Source organism: Caretta caretta, chromosome 12 (assembly GCF_965140235.1).
Source record: "Caretta caretta isolate rCarCar2 chromosome 12, rCarCar1.hap1, whole genome shotgun sequence".
In the NCBI taxonomy this organism is placed as follows: Eukaryota; Metazoa; Chordata; order Testudines; family Cheloniidae; genus Caretta; species Caretta caretta.
This window is the reverse complement of record NC_134217.1, coordinates 37,977,118-37,995,609: the sequence shown is the minus strand read 5'-3', so window position 1 is coordinate 37,995,609 and position 18,492 is coordinate 37,977,118. Positions and strand designations below refer to the sequence as shown.

General features: G+C 39.7%; 1 protein-coding gene across 1 annotated transcript in view; it reads left to right on the top strand.

The window, feature by feature from the left end:
• ZCCHC14 (zinc finger CCHC-type containing 14) overlaps positions 1-18,492 on the top strand; it is a 91,709-nt gene that overhangs the window by 64,088 nt on the left and 9,129 nt on the right. Inside the window, exons 3-10 of the mRNA XM_048870718.2 lie at positions 2,376-2,449; positions 7,185-7,256; positions 7,462-7,571; positions 9,966-10,060; positions 10,156-10,210; positions 11,516-11,783; positions 13,932-14,023; positions 17,936-18,063. Of these exons, the coding sequence (XP_048726675.1) occupies positions 2,376-2,449; positions 7,185-7,256; positions 7,462-7,571; positions 9,966-10,060; positions 10,156-10,210; positions 11,516-11,783; positions 13,932-14,023; positions 17,936-18,063 (894 nt within the window). The remainder of the gene's footprint in view (positions 1-2,375; positions 2,450-7,184; positions 7,257-7,461; positions 7,572-9,965; positions 10,061-10,155; positions 10,211-11,515; positions 11,784-13,931; positions 14,024-17,935; positions 18,064-18,492) is intronic.

Genomic DNA, 18,492 nt, shown 5'->3' with positions numbered 1-18,492 from the left:
GTGCATTTAATTCCAGTCCATGTTCAATCTACAGCAATTCTAACTATGCTTTAGGGTGAATTGAACTCCTTTTTAGTACATATATGGAGAGAAAAACATCTTACCCATTTTAAAGCATTTGTATATCTTCAAAGCAATGTACAGCCACCCTTTCAAAACCCTTTGGGAGATGACTTGTTCTTAATGTGCCACATCTTCCACCTCCAAACTAAGGTGTTGAGGGTACAATTCAGTGATAAAATACAATAAAAATAATTAAATTATGGTTTCAAAAAGGACAGGGGAATGTCTCTGAAAACTTTAAATTAAGATGGGCTCTAGGATAGGAAAAGGTAGTAAGTAATAAATATGGGGCAAACAGTAGCCACATTGAAAATGCATGGTAGGTTTTTGATTTTTGTTTGGCGGTGATGGGGGGGAATTAAGTGGAGAAAGACTGGTTGAGATGGCCGGGGAGAGATACGGGACATACCACAACTTAAACTGGTATCACAAAGGCATGGTCATTAGCTGACCTATGAAACAATTGTGGGATTCTGCGGAAAAGGACCTAGGGGTGACAGTGGACGAGAAGCTGGATATGAGTCAGCAGTGTGCCCTTGTTGCCAAGAAGGCCAATGGCATTTTGGGATGTATAAGTAGGGGCATAGCGAGCAGATCGAGGGACGTGATCGTTCCCCTCTATTCGACATTGGTGAGGCCTCATCTGGAGTACTGTGTCCAGTTTTGGGCCCCACACTTCAAGAAGGATGTGGATAAATTGGAGAGAGTCCAGCGAAGGGCAACAAAAATGATTAGGGGTCTGGAACACATGAGTTATGAGGAGAGGCTGAGGGAGCTGGGATTGTTTAGCCTGCAGAAGAGAAGAATGAGGGGGGATTTGATAGCTGCTTTCAACTACCTGAAAGGGGGTTCCAAAGAGGATGGCTCTAGACTGTTCTCAATGGTAGCAGATGACAGAACGAGGAGTAATGGTCTCAAGCTGCAGTGGGGGAGGTTTAGATTGGATATTAGGAAAAACTTTTTCACTAAGAGGGTGGTGAAACACTGGAATGCGTTACCTAGGGAGGTGGTAGAATCTCCTTCCTTAGAGGTTTTTAAGGTCAGGCTTGACAAAGCCCTGGCTGGGATGATTTAACTGGGAATTGGTCCTGCTTCGAGCAGGGGGTTGGACTAGATGACCTTCTGGGGTCCCTTCCAACCCTTATATTCTATGATTCTATGATTCCTAAAAAGCATATGACTAAAGATGAGTAAGGACAAGGCTGGAGAAAGAGGAAGTTTCTAAAATAGCCAGGATCTAGATCAGGGGTGGGCAAACTTTTTGGCCTGAGGGCCACATCTGTATGGTGGGCCATGAATGCTCACAAAATTGGGGTTGGTGTGTGGGAGGGGGTGAGGGTTCTGGTTGGGGGTGCACGCTCCAGGGGTGGGGCCAGAATGAGGAGTTCAGGGTGCAGGAGGGGGCTCTGGACTGGGGTGGGGGAGTGGGGTGTGGACGGGGTGAGGGCTCTGGCTGGAGGGTGTGGGCTCTGGGGTGGGGCTGGGGATGAGGAGTTTAGGGTGTAGGAGGGGGCTCTAGGCTGGGATCGAGGGGTTCGGAGGGCGGGAGTGGGATCAGGGCTAGGGCACAGTTGAACTAGGGGTTTTCTTGTGCAGCTGATGAGCCAAGTAAGGCTTCCATGGAGATAATGTAGCCAAAAATCTGAAGTGGAGGATTGTCTTTTGTGGTAATGTATCATAGGGGATGGTGGCAGCAATGCCAGTAAAGTTGCCTAACATCTTCCACTACTAGACCCTATTTTCAATTGCTTAAATCTTTTTCAAATTTTAACTGTTCAGGCTGAAGTGTTCCCACTGTAACTGAAATCAAATGGGAGCTGTGCTTGGAACATATAAAGCTCTATGAAAATGCTAACTGCTCTGAAAAAGGTCAGGCACCTAATATTAGTGGACATGTTTGACACTTTTCCCCTTAATCTCTCTGTGCCTCAGTTTCCGTCTGCAAAATGGGGATGATAATATCTCCTTTCCTCACAGGGGTGTTGTGACAGTAAACTCAAACTTAAGTGCCATAGAAAGACCATGAGCAAATAAAGAATTCTGTGTTCAGTGCAGGGTTTGGATGGTGTGCAGGAACTAAGTCATGTGGATGCACGTTGAATGATGAAAACTGAAAGAAATATTAAACAGCTACCCATTCAATGATCACCATTCCTCCTGTGCACTGAATGAGGCAAATTTATTTTTGTATATGCTTGTAATACTGCCATGCTTCACTCTCAAAACAAACGTTGGTGCTAGATAAGAATAACTAGTTTTCTTGGTGTTTAGGGACTTCCTTCTTATTCTTCTCATTTCTTTACTTTTAATAGTGAGTGTTGAAAAAGTGGAAGTAAAGGGATTGGCACACAAGAAGAATGAAAGAAATGTTGAATATTCCTTTGAGGTAAGTTTTGAGGATTTTTTTTTTTTAATGGGGTGAGAGAAAAGAAGAAAATACTTAAAACATGAATGTGAAAGTTTGAAACAGTTAAGGAACATTCAGGCCGAACAGACCTCAAAAGATAGTCATCAGTGGGGAATCATCATTGAATGGGAGTGTTTCTAGTGGGGTTCCACAGGGATCGGTACTAGGCTATAAAACATGGACTCCCAGTGTGCTGCTGTGGCCAAAAGGGCTAATGCAATCATGGGATGTATGAAAAGGAAAGTAGTGAGTGAGAGTAGAGAGGATTTTTACCTCTGTGTATGGCATTGGTGAGACTGATACTGGAATATTGTGTACAATTCTGTTGTCCGCATTATTAAAGGGATGTTGAAAAATCGGAGAGAGCACAGAAAAAAGCTACAAAAATTATTTGATTTTTGGAGAAAACGCCTTATAGTGCGAGACTTACTCAAACTGTTTAACTTATTAAAAAAGAAGATTGAGAGGTGACTTGATTACAGTGTATAAATACCTTCACAGGGAGAAAATACCAGGTATTAAAGGGCTCTGTAATTTACCCAGAAAGGCATAACAAGAACCAACGGCTGGAAGCTGAAACCAGACATATTCAAATTAGAAATTAGGCACAAATTTTTAACATTGAGGATGATTACCCACTGGAACAAAACCACCAAGGGAAGTGGTGGATTCTCCATCTCTTGATGTCTTCAAACCAAGACAGAAAGCCTTTCCGGAAGACATACTTTAGCCAAATACAAGTAATGCTTTAGTCTAACACAGGTTTTGGGGCTCAATATAGGAATAACTAAGTAAAATATGATATCCTGTGATATACAGGAGGAGTGCTCGAGTCATTAAAAAAATACAAGAAGTGCTGGAACGTGCCAGAATGGCCCAGAAGCAGAAGTGGAGGAGGAAAAGGCACCATTTCCTCACACTGTCACCTCCACCCCTTCTGCTTCAGGCCTGTTCCGGAAAGAGAGATGACAGCTCAGTAACCTGGCCGAAAACTGAGTCAGAAATACTGGAATGCCATTCCAGAGCATTCCAGCATGACTTGAGCACCGACAGGAGGTCAGACAAGATGATCTTATGGTTTCTTCTGGCCTTAAAGTCTATGAATATGTGAACATCTAGATTTAATATATTTTTGTCTTAATTCTGGTATGCCTGAGAACCCCCGGGTTTGACGCACCAAAAGCAGAATTTGATCAACCAAAGCCACATGGAATCAGTTGCAGCTGCCTCATTCAAAGCTGCACCGCCAATGGCAGATTGGGTGTGGCAAAGCTTCATTCTGCTGTGACCCATTGGCTTACATAACAGATTGTGGGAAGGCTGTTGCAGGAGGCAGTGAAGCAGCGTATGCAGCTCTCTCCCCTCATGTAAAGTTTCCTTGAACATGGGGAATTCTCTGGCTAGTTTAAGGCCACTTTACATTGTTCATGTTGTACAAAAAGAATGTACACTTTACATTCTTTAGCAGACTGAAGAATCTGGCCTTAGTTAATTTAGCTTCAGAATACCCTTGAGAGATACGTATTATTCCTTTTTTACAGGTGAGGAAACTAAGACACGAATAAGTGACTTGCCCAGAGTCACATAGGGCATTTGTGGCAGAGCCAGGAATAAAATCCAGCTCTCTTGATTCCCAGTCCTGTATGCTAATTACAAGAATGTTGTTCCTTAAATCTGTGGTAAATACTTAACTTCAGTTTTCTGTATGGTTAGGCACCAAAGTGCAATCTGTTTTCCTTTGCAAACAGCTATACGGATGCTTGAGACTGCATTAAAGTTAAACTTTTACTTTATGATTATTTGTGCTGTGTTTTAATGACAATAAGGCCTTATCTACACTGAAAAATAAAATATTTCACCACTGCACTACCACTGGTCCTAGCAACAGTCGAACTTCAATATAGATAAGGTGTTGATGGTTTCTGGAATTTTTATCGTTATGCCATCTAGACCTGCCCTCTCTGAACAGGGATAGACAACATCATTTATCTGCCTTAAATCTTGCAGTGATGGTAGTGCACTGGTGAGAAATTTAAAGAAAAAGCTCAGTGTTAGACTCCACGTCAGACAACCCTCCTAGAAAGAACTTAGGTGATAAAATTCCATTGTGGAATGTTCTGTTTGAAACCAAGATGAGCTCAGGAAGTGTTGGTGGTAGTGTCCAATCTTTCTCTTGCCCTTCTTCTGGGGGGTTCTATGGATCAGGAAGGTTATCTTTGCTCCATAGGATTCAGCATATGAAGCCTTCCAGAATTGCACGTCCACATGTTGCCATGTAAGCCAAATTCGGACAACTGTATGCTTGACAAGGGCTTTAAAAAAAGAGTAAGTTCTGATGTAAATGCAGGCCCTTATGGTATTGAGCAATATAGAGACATCGTCCATTGCTTGGTGGTTCAGAAGGTAATACTGCCAGTGTCAATGTCTGACACAAGCTGATCATGCTCCTGTCTTTATGTGATAGATTTAACATCCATATCAGGTTGTTGTTTTTTTGCCATACTCTTATTTAAATGAAATTCAGCAGCCTGTTTTCTTGAGTATTTTCCTTCCTCTGTTTAGTTTTTTCCTCACTGCCTTTTTAGATTTGTGCCCTTATTTTATAATCAAAGAAATATCCTGAGTGTTGTATTAAGAATTCAAGAACACACATCAGTCATATTGGATGAGAGAAAAGCATTTTGCTGCGCCTCATCTCAAGCACTGGAAACTGGGCTTGGTTTGTGGCACATATCCACTCAGAATAAGGCCATAAACTCAGAGATATTTTGGACAGTGCTAATTGATATTACATGAGGTTTCAAAATAAAGCTTGGCTTTTCAAAGTGACACTGCCAACTTGATCTTTTTGATAGAGTACCCTTTAAACAATATCCTGAATTTTTAAAATTCCTTAATTTTGTGTGGGGCTGGGGGAGAGGGAGGGAGGGAAATGTATTTAGGATAGGCCCCAAAACGCCAACACGCATGCTTGGGCCCACCAATCCTCACCATCCCATTCCTCTGTGTCTGCTGCTACTACCAGTAACAACAGTTGCACATCTAAAACTGAAAACACCCTCTTGGAGAGGCTGGGGAAAGTGTGTGTGTCAGATGCCATGCTAGACTATCAACAAAATTGTGATACTGACTACACACACAGTGTTGTCAAATACACAACATAAACAAACAATAAAACACACACCGTTTTCACCCTGCAATTTCAGTGATAATAATTCAGATAGTAGATACAAAATTTCCAAATGAAACTATAATTTCAAGTTGATGCTCTGTAACTGTCTGAAAGGACAGGGTACAGTTTAGCTAAACCAATAAATTGAGATTCTCAGGGTTAAAAACTCCTCAAATATGCTGCTTAGATGCAATGGGGAAAAGAAGCAAGGCTGACTAAGCAATTTGGTGTGATGAGAATTACTTGTCATGGATTTGGAAATCATGTAATTGTTTTGTAAATGCTGAGAACTATAAAATGTTATCAAAACATAAAATGGTCTGCCAGATGTTAATTATTGTTATTACAGAACGGGGGGGGGGGGGGGGTCAGGGGGGAGAGAAATACATCTCCTTTCATATTTTGTGAAACTGCTCATGAATCCTGAAAGAAAATTGGTAATGTAGCATGAGATGAATGGGGGGAGAGGAGAAGACATTTTGTAGAAGTAGAAACTCCTTGGATTTTCTTTCTTGGGTTTGGTGTAGCAACTGTAGGAAGAGGAAATTCCTCAATTATGTAATGTATTTTACTCTCCACTCACTAGTATTTTGGAAGAATCCTGATGGCTGGAAAAACCTTGTATGTTTTCAGTTGTCATTGAAACTAGTGTTGTGGAAAAATCACTTCCTGCTATTTAAAAACATAATGACAGGCTTCTCCCATACATTACTGTTGAAAATTCAGATGCATTCCAAACACTTGACCTCAGGATTTTCAGTCTAAGGATCTTTAGGCTCAGCAATGCTAGCCAACCTTTTCTGATATTCTTTCTGCCAAGATACTCTTACTCTTGGCTCAGTTAAACCAGTCAGCCACAAACCAATGAATGTCTATGTAATATTGGTAAAAAAAAGAAAAAAAAAAGTTGTAGGGACTTATTATAGAAAAGCAGATAGGAAGAGAAGTTAATCTCTTCGCTTTTCTAGAACATACACAAGGTGCTGTCTAAAGTGTGTAGATAGAAGAATAACTGCAGGTTTCAGTGTTAAGCCTCTGCTATTTTATATGGGATGTATTCCTCAGATCCTCAACTTTGCATTACATATGGAATTGATTGATTGCAAATGAGCTGTGTAACATGCTGTGGTGTATTGTTCAGATTCTACAAACCAGCTGTTTCAGTTAACAATGGGAGGAAAATATTTCTCCAGTCAGTGTTTCTCCCATTTCGTGTTAACATTTGCTATAGTTGGCAAGGCTCTATAAAATGTAAAGTACATTTTAAGAACTCTGAATAGTCTTAGCTATAATGGCAGTTACCAGGAGTCAAATACTGTGAGAAAGGTGGGCAGCCATCTTCAAAATAAAAATAGTGAGCTGAGGGACTGTAACTGTGTTTGAACAAAAATTTATGTGTTTATGCCAAACATACAGATGGTCCAAGCCTTTATGCACATAATGGGTGAAATAAACATTGCTGTTTATTGAGTCCAGGTTTCTTAGAGCTAACCATAGAGTTGTGTGCTTCGTTACTAAACCGAACACTTTTCATTTCTTAAGGTCTTGTGGTCTGATTCTTCAGTGATATTGGTAACCAAATCTTCTACTGAAGTGACTGAATTTATTTCAAAGGTAAAGGACTCTAAAATACTTTACTTTGTACTTTGTCTCTGTATGTGATTTTGTTCAATTATATCTGAGAAGCGCCCTAAGATAATATGAATAGATTGAACTCCATAAATGTGTAACTCATGAACTATTTCAGGGTCCTCAAATGATAAGTAACAAGCCACCTTTTCACCTGTTTTTTCCAATTTATAATATCCTCTTCCTTTAGCTATCTCAGCTGTACCCAGAAGAAAACTTGGAGAAATTCATTCCTTGCCTAGCTGGTCCAGATTCATTTTACCTAGAAAGGAACCACATGGACCTGGAATCAGATGTTAGGTATGCTTCTGAAAGCTAATTTTTACTTGCCTCTTGGCTTCCTTGTCCTAGTGGGGATCGGAAGGGGAAGAATCAGGAAATAGAAACATCTTGTCTATATTTTAAACTACTTTCAAGAACTTTGAGCCTGATCCTACAAACATAGTTGCTTGTAATTCCACTAATTTCAATGTACAAGAGTTTTGACAGACTTGGACCCTATGTGTAGAAATCAGCATGGTCACATTGCACTATGTTACACTTTCCGAAGAAGTAAAAATCGTGGGGCTCCTTGGTAGCAGCAAATAATGGATTACGGCCTTAAGGTGACAGGTTTCAGAGTAACAGCCGTGTTAGTCTGTATTCGCAAAAAGAAAAGGAGTACTTGTGGCACCTTAGAGACTAACCAATTTATTTGAGCATAAGCTTTCGTGAGCTACAGCTCACTTCATCGGATGAAGCTCACGAAAGCTTATGCTCAAATAAATTGGTTGGCCTTAAGGTGGAAAAAGTTCCTTGAAAAAGTGAGCACATTTAGATCATTTCCAGTACAAAGTGAGTTAAGAGTGAAGTTTTAAGCTTGTTCAATATGTAATTTAGATAGAGGCCACACTTGGGTTAATCACTTGTAAGAAGTAGCAGGAAAAAAAGATGAAATTGTCAGCATTTTTGAAGATTGTGTTTTAGTTATATAGCCTTTTGTGATATTCACACAAGATCTTTTCTTGCAAATGGGAGTTTTACCTGAGTAAGATCTCTAAAATTGGTCTGGGCCCTTAATGGAGAAACACAGCCAGAACTAGGAAAAATACAAAAAAATGGTTTTCTGGGTAATAGTCCTCATTTATGTGAGGATGTCTTTTAAACACTTTTTCAGGGCATTATGCTGTTCCTCACAGTGAATGTGAATCAAATTGTTGTGAGGTTGCCATTACTTTAAAGTAGAAAAAGCAGCTATGCTCATGTAAAATGGTCCACTTGTGTGTCTGTAGAGCTAAACTATTTTCTAAGTCTCTTTATGATTTGTCCTTACACCCCACTTGCAGTGGCATATAAATCCTATTAATAAAACCGTATTAATATATGGTTTTAAAAAGGCTCTTCCCAACGTGATTCACTTGGCCATTGTGGACCAACCATAATAGTTTACAACTATCTACCGGTAATGTGGAACACCATCAAGCAAAACGATGTGAGCAAGCACTTGGTTTGATTGGTTTATTTCAAAGTGCTAAAAGAGTTCTGTAAGCAGTTCTACCAGCTGACTTCTTTAGACGCCTGTCTGCTCTGAATGCTAAGTGTTATTGGAAAACATGCGAATTAACATGTTAGGGTGCTTGCCAAACGCCTCCTTTTCCTAGTCAGGACAGAGCATCTTTTCCCCATTACTATTGGTGGTGGAACGGCATTGGTGGACACCATTTTGCCAGAGTAAAGACCACAAATGTATGCTCAGATTGTAACGATAAATAATGTTAATATTTAAATAATCTCTTTTAGGCTTCATATCTTTGTCACTGCTATTGTTTAGTTGGCAAAAGTTTTCCACAAGTCTAGGCTAACAGAGCAGCAGTGTCTCTTTACAAAGCAAAGGTTGTATCCTCACAACAGAGAAAGATAGACGTTTATTTTTAAAAAGCTAACTACGTTACAAAATAAAGACTCCCAGTTTGTAGTGGTTTCATTTTTCATATTAGTGACTTACTCGTGTCTCTGCTGATGTAAACTATGAAAATGAACTGTGAACTTTCAGGATGGAAACTGTACATAGAAGTAACTTTTGACTCAGTGTCTTTTTAGACATTACAAATATGAAGATGCAGTCAAAACATTTCCCCCTGTTTGTTCCTTACTTTTCAACAATTTTTTTAGTGCTTTCAAAATATGCAGCTGATTTGGCAGGTGAAAACCAAACAAATTTTTTTACTTTTAAGAAAAACTCTGGTAATGCACATTAATATAATGTATGTTTTATACATTAAGAAGTTCAAGAAGATTGCCATCTTTAGTTTCCAAGAAGAGGAATGAGCTTAGCAGAAAACATGTGACACCAGTTTTACAGCCTTTTTTAATATATAGCCAGGCACTATGTGTGCTGTTCATTTGAAAGCTTAGCGTTAACAATAGTAGACAGCTATTGTTTATGGGCTTTAGTTTCACAATTTTTAGAGGCAATTTTCAAGTTTATCCCATACACTCTGTCTTGTAATTGTTCTCTGTTCCAACCTCTTGCATTCGTAAGTCTGAAATCAACTTTGAATGTAAACTATTAACCAAAATAGAGACAGTATAAAGGAATAGCATGACTTCAATAGGAATAAAAAAATAAAGGTAAATGCAAATTTCAGTCTTGATTTCAATGTTGATTTCATGATCAATTGCAAAACAAACATAATTTTGTAAATTAACTTTTAGGTATTTGGCATCCTTACCTTCCCATGTGCTGAAAAATGACCATGTCAAGAAATTCTTCAGCACTTCATCTTCTTCCCAGCAACTTCAGAGTTCAAGTGAGTTTAAGTAAACAGTTTAAAATGCACATATTATTGACATAAATCTAGTAAATTGATGCCAGTCAAAACTTTTTAATCTCCCTGTTGTTTAGGTCCTGGCAACCCCTCTCTCTATAAAGTAGTCACTACGCTGGGTGCATCTGGAAGGTGAGATACCTGACTTCTGTGTCCAATGTAGAGTTGTAAAATTCTTTCACTTAAGTAGTTATCTGCATGCCCTTGTTCAAGAGAGGGTTTTTTTATATATGCACTGTTGTTATATGTACTTGGGGGTGCATGCTCACCTGTGTTAATCTGTTGAACTCTCAGCGCAGTGAACTCTGAAAGCTATGGTTTCACTGACTTTGTCTACACTGAAGATTTTAGGAAATGTTAGCACTGGTGCACAGCTGTACTCACGCTTGCAGAGGTGGGAGCTCTAGCATAGACAAGCAGCTGGCATTTTTTGTGTGGTGTTTTTACCTGCCCTGAGCAAAATTGCTGAGAATGGTAAAACTGTGACAGTCAGTTTACATCAGTATTCCTACTGTTGTTAGAACCAGCTGACCCACAGTGGTGGAAGAATTCCCTGTGATTATTGCTTATTATATTAGTCATACTTGTCTCACTGTTACCTCGCACTGCCCCACCTGTAGCTTGTATCCATTTGTTGTTGTTCGCTCTCTGCTTTCATGATGAGCTCTTTGAGGCAGGGAGCATCTTTTCTTTATATGTGTGTGTACCATATCTAGCACAATGGGGCCCTGATCCCTGATTGGGGTCTCATCGGCAATACCAGAATACAAGTAGTAAATAATAATAATCCTCATGCAGCCATAATTACACAGCCATGGTCTTCTCTAATATCACCTAGGTTTTGTTAGAGGCCCATCATAGTGTTTCCTCCATACTTCAGTTGAGTGTCTCCCTTTAAGGGGTCAGCGTTTTTCAAACTGTGAATCTGGCTCTCCTGAGGGAAGACACTGACCTCTTCCAACAGAGGCTCAACGCAGCTGTGAGAAGAGAAGGAAGGACGTATTCCTGCCTTTTTGCTTAGGATTTGACAAATCCAGAAATTGAGTAATGAATACTTTACAGTTAAGAGGTGATTTTTGTTTCTGGAAGTGGAAAGACCAAGGGGGAAAATAATGGTAACTGAATAGATTCACTCACTCCACATGTATAAAAACCATTTCACAATGGATTTTTTTATATATTGCATTGATGGGGAAAGCTATGCCAATGTTGGAATCTCAACTTTAATATTAGACAACCGGTACTGTTTCCATTGTATTAGCAGTATAGGATTTTAAAAGTATAAATCAGTAACTTATAAAATAAGCAATGTGTTGGATCCCTGAAACCTTGTCCTTTATTTTATTGGTGAATGGGTGTGTGTGTATGATCATACTGACTGAACTCTGCATGGCAGTAATTCGGTATGCTAAATCAAATTATTTTTCTATTTTGCAGACCTATATGTGGAGTAGCTGGTATTCAGTCTTCACAGAATCATGTACAGCACTCAGCTGTTTCTTCAGTTGCAGTCCCCCACTGCTCTCATTCAGGGAGTACAGGCTCATCATTAGCCTACCGCTCCCAAATGGACACCTCTTCACCCATGTTGTCTTCCAGTTCACAGACGCCCCAGACCCAGGAGCAAAATGGGATTTTAGACTGGCTCAGGAAACTGCGGTTGCACAAGTATTATCCTGTCTTCAAACAACTCACAATGGAGAAGGTAAAGTGGTGGGCTAAATAGGAGAAAGGAATCTGTTGTTTAAATAAGCCATATATTCTCTAGCATGTGTAGAAAAGCGAAATGGCAAAATAGGCTAATGTTTACATTTAGACTGGCTGATATTTGTAGCTAGAGCTGGGCAAACTATTTGTAGGAACACTTTATTTGATTAAATGGCCTCCTGTTTTTGTGTATGAACTATCCAGAGACTTACTTTAAATATTTCCTAGTTTGTTCAGAATTCTCAACGTCTGGCTTATTACAAACCCCCTTTGCTCTTCCTGTTCACTATTCATCCTTTGATGTGCAATAAGTCATCTAAGTCATAGTTTATTCTCTTTCTTGATTGATTTTTTCCCCTCTTATTTGTAAAAGCCTTGGTTATCCAAATGCATGTCAAGATTCACTTCTGAAGTGAGCTTCTGTGTGGGTAAACATGTGCATGAGTGTTGGATGTTTTCATTTTCCACAAACGTTGTGAACAAAAATCACTTGCATTGCATGAATATTTACATAAAAAGTGTCATGAATGCCATTGAAGTACATTGGCTTTAATCAGATGAATGTAAGTACTTGTTATAATATGCAGCTCTATCTGTAATATACATGTAAAATTAACCTCCTCCTCTTTTTATATTTGAACTTTGAGTGCCCTCTGGTGGATTAAATATTTACTCTGATTCTTTTAAGTCATGGCTCTTAATTGCAATGATTTTTTCAGCACTGCAGCATGGCTTGAAAGGTATTATTTTAATGAGGATGGCCTAAGGCCACAGTTTTCTAATTTGATTTTCCTCATTCAGAGAGGAAAAATATATATAGTCAGTTTTCCTTTTCCTGACAAAATTGTGCATATTTTAATGTTTGACTTTTATTTTCAAACAACTGCTGTGCTTATATTGGTATGTATATTCTGCTGAAAAATAGTCACAGTATCTTTGCAACTAGATTGACCCATGCAACAAAACTGAACTCTGCTCTAGATGTGATAGCTAAATGATTTCTGCGTTAAATGACACATTCAGAGAAAATAAATTACATTTTAACTTCTGATAACCAACTGGTATACTCTGGGTTGAGTCAGCTGAAATAAAGCAGCAGTAATCAGAATGACTTTTTTAGCATTAGATCTTTATCAGTGTAAGTCAAAAACAATTTATCATAAACAAAACAAACAAAACCAAAAGAATCCCCAACCTACGGTTCACTCATCTCTCACCACCTTGCCACCGGCATCATTCAGCTTCTGACATTACAGCAGCCCTCCTTGTGTGCTGGGAAGTAGTTAATGGCCCTGCATTCTGCTACAGTCTTACCCTCATTGAGCTAGTCCTCGTGCTATGTACATTAAGTATTTCATTGAAGGGAGGAGTGGTAGAAATTTGCAACCTTAATCTGCCCCTTACAACTTGTCCTTCCCAAAATTTGTCAAATATTTCTTGCACCAAATTGACTAACCCCAAAATTACCTGTTTCCTGTATGCTATGTCATTCCTATAGTTGCCAGATAATTATTGACAGGTTTCAGAGTAACAGCCGTGTGAGAAAAGGAGTACTTGTGGCACCTTAGAGACTAACCAATTTATTTGAGCATAAGCTTTCGTGAGCTACAGCTCACTTCATCGGATGCATACTGTGGAAAGACACAGTATGCATCCGATGAAGTGAGCTGTAGCTCACGAAAGCTTATGCTCAGATAAATTGGTTAGTCTCTAAGGTGCCACAAGTACTCCTTTTCTTTTTGCAGATAATTATTAGATACCTTGGGGAGAAGTCTCAAAATGGGAGGGGTTTTTTAGGGAATCAGAACTTAAAACTTTATTTGGCTCAAAATTGCCTTTCAGTATGCACACGGACTATGTTGTCTTTACTGTGAATTATCAATATAGGCAAATATTTTAACAGTATATTTGTAATTAATCTAAAAAGCTCTTAGGAATATCCAAGTCCTCCATTTTTATACTGCCCTAAATCTTTAGTTTAAAATTGGAATAAAACTTATTAAAATTCACATACATGTTTAAAACAAGAGTCTTCAAGGTGCTTCTCAGAATTGGAAGTCACTGAGAATAGAGTAGGGTCTTTTGAAATGTATGTATCCATATATTACACACTGTAAAATCAGCTCCATATTTCCTCCTATAAAAGTTTCTGAGCCTTACTGAAGAAGATCTGAATAAGTTTGAATCCCTCACCATGGGAGCAAAGAAAAAACTCAAGACCCAGCTGGAATTGGAAAAGTAAGTATGTGTGTTGTGGGGAGTGGTGTGTAGTCTGTCTGGCTTTTTCAGTTTGTAAAATATGGTTAGATGGCACTAGAATTGTACAAGCTCCTGAATTTAATCCCAGTTTTACTCTGGGTTTTGCTCTGAGGACAGAGCAAATTGTTAAACCTTCTAGGCTTTCCCCATTGTAAATCTGGATCGTACTTCTTTTTCAGGGGGGTATGGAGACTTAATTAGTTTGAAAAGCACTTTGAAAATGTGGGTTATTTATATTTAGTACTTATTGTTTTATTATTGATTATTCAAGGCCGATAAGATAAGCACATAAAAGAATTGGTGAACTCAACTTCAAAGGGACACTGTTAACTTACCCATAAAGTAAACAAATTTCTTGAACTATGCTACTAATTACTCCTTAAATTATTAACATTGGAAGAATTTTAAAAATCCACATTATTTTTCACTATTTGTGCTCTTCCTGTGTTTGTTTTCTAATTTATCTCAGGTTGGATAAGGAAAGTCACTTTCAATTTTAAGTTTTCAGAACTGCAGTATTTGAATCCCAGACATTGTAGGATAGATGTGTAAACTTCAAGAGGGCCAAGTTCCATTTTAAATTGTTATCTGGAGCATAAATTTAGGATTACCTACTCCCCTCAGTTTACCATGGAATAGCAACTCATGTCAGTGGGATATTTGCATCAAGATCAAAGGTGGCATATGCCCTGTATATAGTAACTAAACTCCTGCTTGTCTTCAATATTATTAAGGTTGAATTCAGCATCACTCAGTGGCAAAACATTCTCACCATTAGCAACAATGCTCTTTCTGTCCTGTGTTTCTCTCCTTTCCCTATCCTCCTTCTCTTTTTTACTTTCCTGCTTTCTTTTCTCTGCATTTTCTTCCTGGAAGCAACTTCCAAACCCCTTCATCCCTTTGCTTCACTTTCACTTGTTTCCCATCCTATCAGATGAAATGACCTGTAAATAAATAGCTGTTGTCATGGAGCTTTGTGGTTACCCCCCAAACCAGATTAATACAGAAGTGAGGTGGGGGGGGGGTTCACATTTGTGCGTCATTCATCTGTGCTCTCTGCAGACTCAGGCAAACAACACTGCGTTGGTTACAGTTGCTTTACATTTGAAAGGTTAACTCTGTGGAATCCAGATATGCGGAGTGGGCCATATAAATGCACCTAGCTGACGATGTATTTGATGTCTCTGCTGCAGGGAAATATTTATTTTAAACCTGTTCCAGTGTTTAGGTTCACACACCACAGTCCCCTCCCAACATTTTGATTAGTTGAAGGCCTTGTCTACACTACAAACTTTGGTTGACACAAGTTACATTGGCATGCAGCCGCTGAAGTTTGTATGTCCCTTGAGCATACTTGGTTGTTTGCATTGGCGCTGTGCATACATGCCAGAAGTGCTTGTGTCGATGCAAAGTACAGTGCACCATGGGTAGATATCCCAGTGTGCCATGCACTACTCTCCAGCTCAAAGCCTGTTGGGAACTTTTCACAATATGTTGTGGGGTAGAAATGAGTCGTGCAGGGATCTCTGGGAGCGAGGGGTCAAGTTCCCAACGTGCAGCTCTCTCCACCCCATAATGCCATCCATATCCCATCATTTTCATGACTTTTTTAAAAAAAAAATCCCACAAACCTGCTCAGCACTTCTCAGAGTCCACCATCTCTGACAGATGCATGGAGCCCGCAGAGCTCTGTGCTATTCTCATGGACGCTGCAAGTACAAGACGCATGATTCTCCTGTATCTGCACACTCGCAGAAAGTACTGCAACAATGGAAGACATTAGGATTTCTTTGTGGACAGTTTGCTGAGACAAAGCGAAAAACAATCCAAGGTTGTTGGCATTCATGGAGCAGCTTCAGATGGTGTAGCACAGCTTTTGGGTCCAAGAAACAAGCACTGAATGGTGGGATCACATTGTAATGCAGGTTTCAGACGACGAGAAGTGGCTGCAGAACTTCTGGATGCAAAAGACCACATTCTTGGATCTGTGCGCTGAGCTCACCCCAGCGCTCCAGCACAGGGATTCCAGAATTGCACAAAACTGAGTGATTGGGCAACAAAAAGGCAGATGAAATTCAGTGTTGATAAATGCAAAGTGATGCACATTGGAAAACACTAGCTTTACATTTGAAAGGGCAGCTCTGTAGAATCCAAATATGCCAAGTGGGCCACATAAATACATCTAGCTAACCATATATTTGAGGTCTCTGTTGCGGGGAAATATTTGTTTTAAAACTGTTTTAGTGTTTTTTGAAAACGTCCACTCAATATGTAATAGTCAAAAAAGCTAACAATGCTAGGAACCATTAGAAAACAGAGAGATGATAAGATAGAAAATATCATAATGCCACTATATAAATCCATGCTATGCCCATACCTTGAATACTGCATGCAGCTCTGGTTGCCCCACCTCAAAAAAGATATATTAGAATTGGAAAAGATACAAAGAAGGGCAACAAAAATGATTGGGGTATGGAACATCTTCTGTGTGAGAAGAGAGTAAAGAGACTGGGATTGTTCATCTTGGACAAGTGATGACTAAGGGAGGATGTATAAATCATGATTGGTATGGAGAAAGTGAATAAGGAAGTGTTATTTACCCCTTCACATAACACAAGAACCAGAGGTCCCTTCCCCTTCATTGGGCTCCTCCAGGCTTGGCTGGCAGGACTGGTTAGACTGTGGTGGAGTCTCAAACAGGTCCTGGCTTGTGGCATTGCTGCCTCCCCCCGCCACATCTCCCCCCTTCTCCTCCTCCCTGTTCACAGTGGAGGTTTCTGTTTTGGGCTCCTCTGAGGTCTCCATAGTGGTTTGCAGGGTGTTGGTGGGGTCTCTGCCAAGTATGGCATGTAGCTCATAAAAGCAGAAAGTCTGTGGCTCAGCACCAGATAATTTGTTGGCCTCTCTGATGTTGTGGTATACCAGCCACAGTTCCTTTGCTTTCATGCGGCATTGCTGCTGATCTCTATTGTACCCCTTTGCTTGTGTCCCCTGTGCCATCTATTTGTAGATGACTGTGTTTCTACAGCTCGTCCGTAGCTGTGCTGTCTAATCCAGGCAGGAGTGCTTCTAGGGTGTGGAGCCAGCATGGTCTATTGGGCAGTTGTATACAACAAGGGAGAGCAGCTAAGGTGGGCAATCAGGAAAAGGCATTTCAGAAATATGCAGAGGGTTTTAAAATGGGGAGGCTTTTCTCATTTACAGTTGTGACCAAAGCAGTCACTGTTGCAGGGAATGGGACAGCTGATGGAGGACTGTTTGGGTTGACAAAGGTTGTGCAGTGTCTGTACTCACACTGCATCAACCTTAGTAGGTCGACTGTGGCTCCACGCTGTTCAGGGAGGTGGTGCTACTCATTGCCATAACAGGGCGCTTATTTTGGCCAGAGACACATTTGAGTCTCGACTCATGCACAATGAGGCATTTGATGCACAGGGACTTACATCAACCTAACTTTGTAGTGTAGACCAGGCCTTAGGTTTTGTAAAGTTTGAATCACATTTAATTTCTCTCTTAAATTCTCTACATTTAGCTTCCTCTTCATCTTTGGAATGAAGGGCTAGCTCTCTGTTTCACTGTATTTAGTTAATCAGATAGAATTCAGTTTCTCCTTTTGTGATATTTTATCCTCAATACCTTGTACAAATAAGTGGCTCAGTATAATACCATATAACAAGAAAGACCAATGTAAATACTGGCAAGAAGCAGTGGTTAGGATTGATTTAATTTCCACATATTCATATTTGTGCATCGTAAATTGAGCATAATCTTTTTACAGATGACTGAGTTAGACAACATAGACCCCATCTGCCTCAATTTTATTCAGAAATCTGTTTAAATACCAAATTGTTTTAACCAATTGTTTTTTCCCCTCCACCCCATTCACTGTAGAGAAAAATCAGAGAAACGGTGCCTAAATCCAGCAACACCTTCTTCAGTTACCAGCAGTGGAGTGGCAAGGGTCCCTCCTACTACTCATGTAGGGCCTATCCAGAGTATTCGTGGCAACCATGCTGCAGGTAAATAAGCAATATAAAGAAAAGTGCACCATCTTAAGCTATAAGGTTATAGGATGGATATGTTCTTGCACAGTAGCAAGCTCATAGCTTTACTGCCCCAACCTCAAATTAAAACTGAATTGCTTTATTTGTGTCAGTCCTTTGTGATCATATTCTTCCAAAACTTAGTTGATTGCATGAGGAATCTTGTTCCTGGTGATATTTGGGTGAGACAAATATACAATTATCATTCCAATGATTTGCATATGAAGAGCTGGTTGAGCTGCTGAGTAACCATTACTTCTCTGGACTCCTGCTCCTCAGGGCAATGTGAATCCCCACTAGCCTGAAGCGTCTTTGTGTATTAAGGGTTAGAATATTGCGGGAGACACAATCATAAACTGCAGTATTGTACCAGGCTTTTGTCATCTAGATGACAATTTAGCAAAT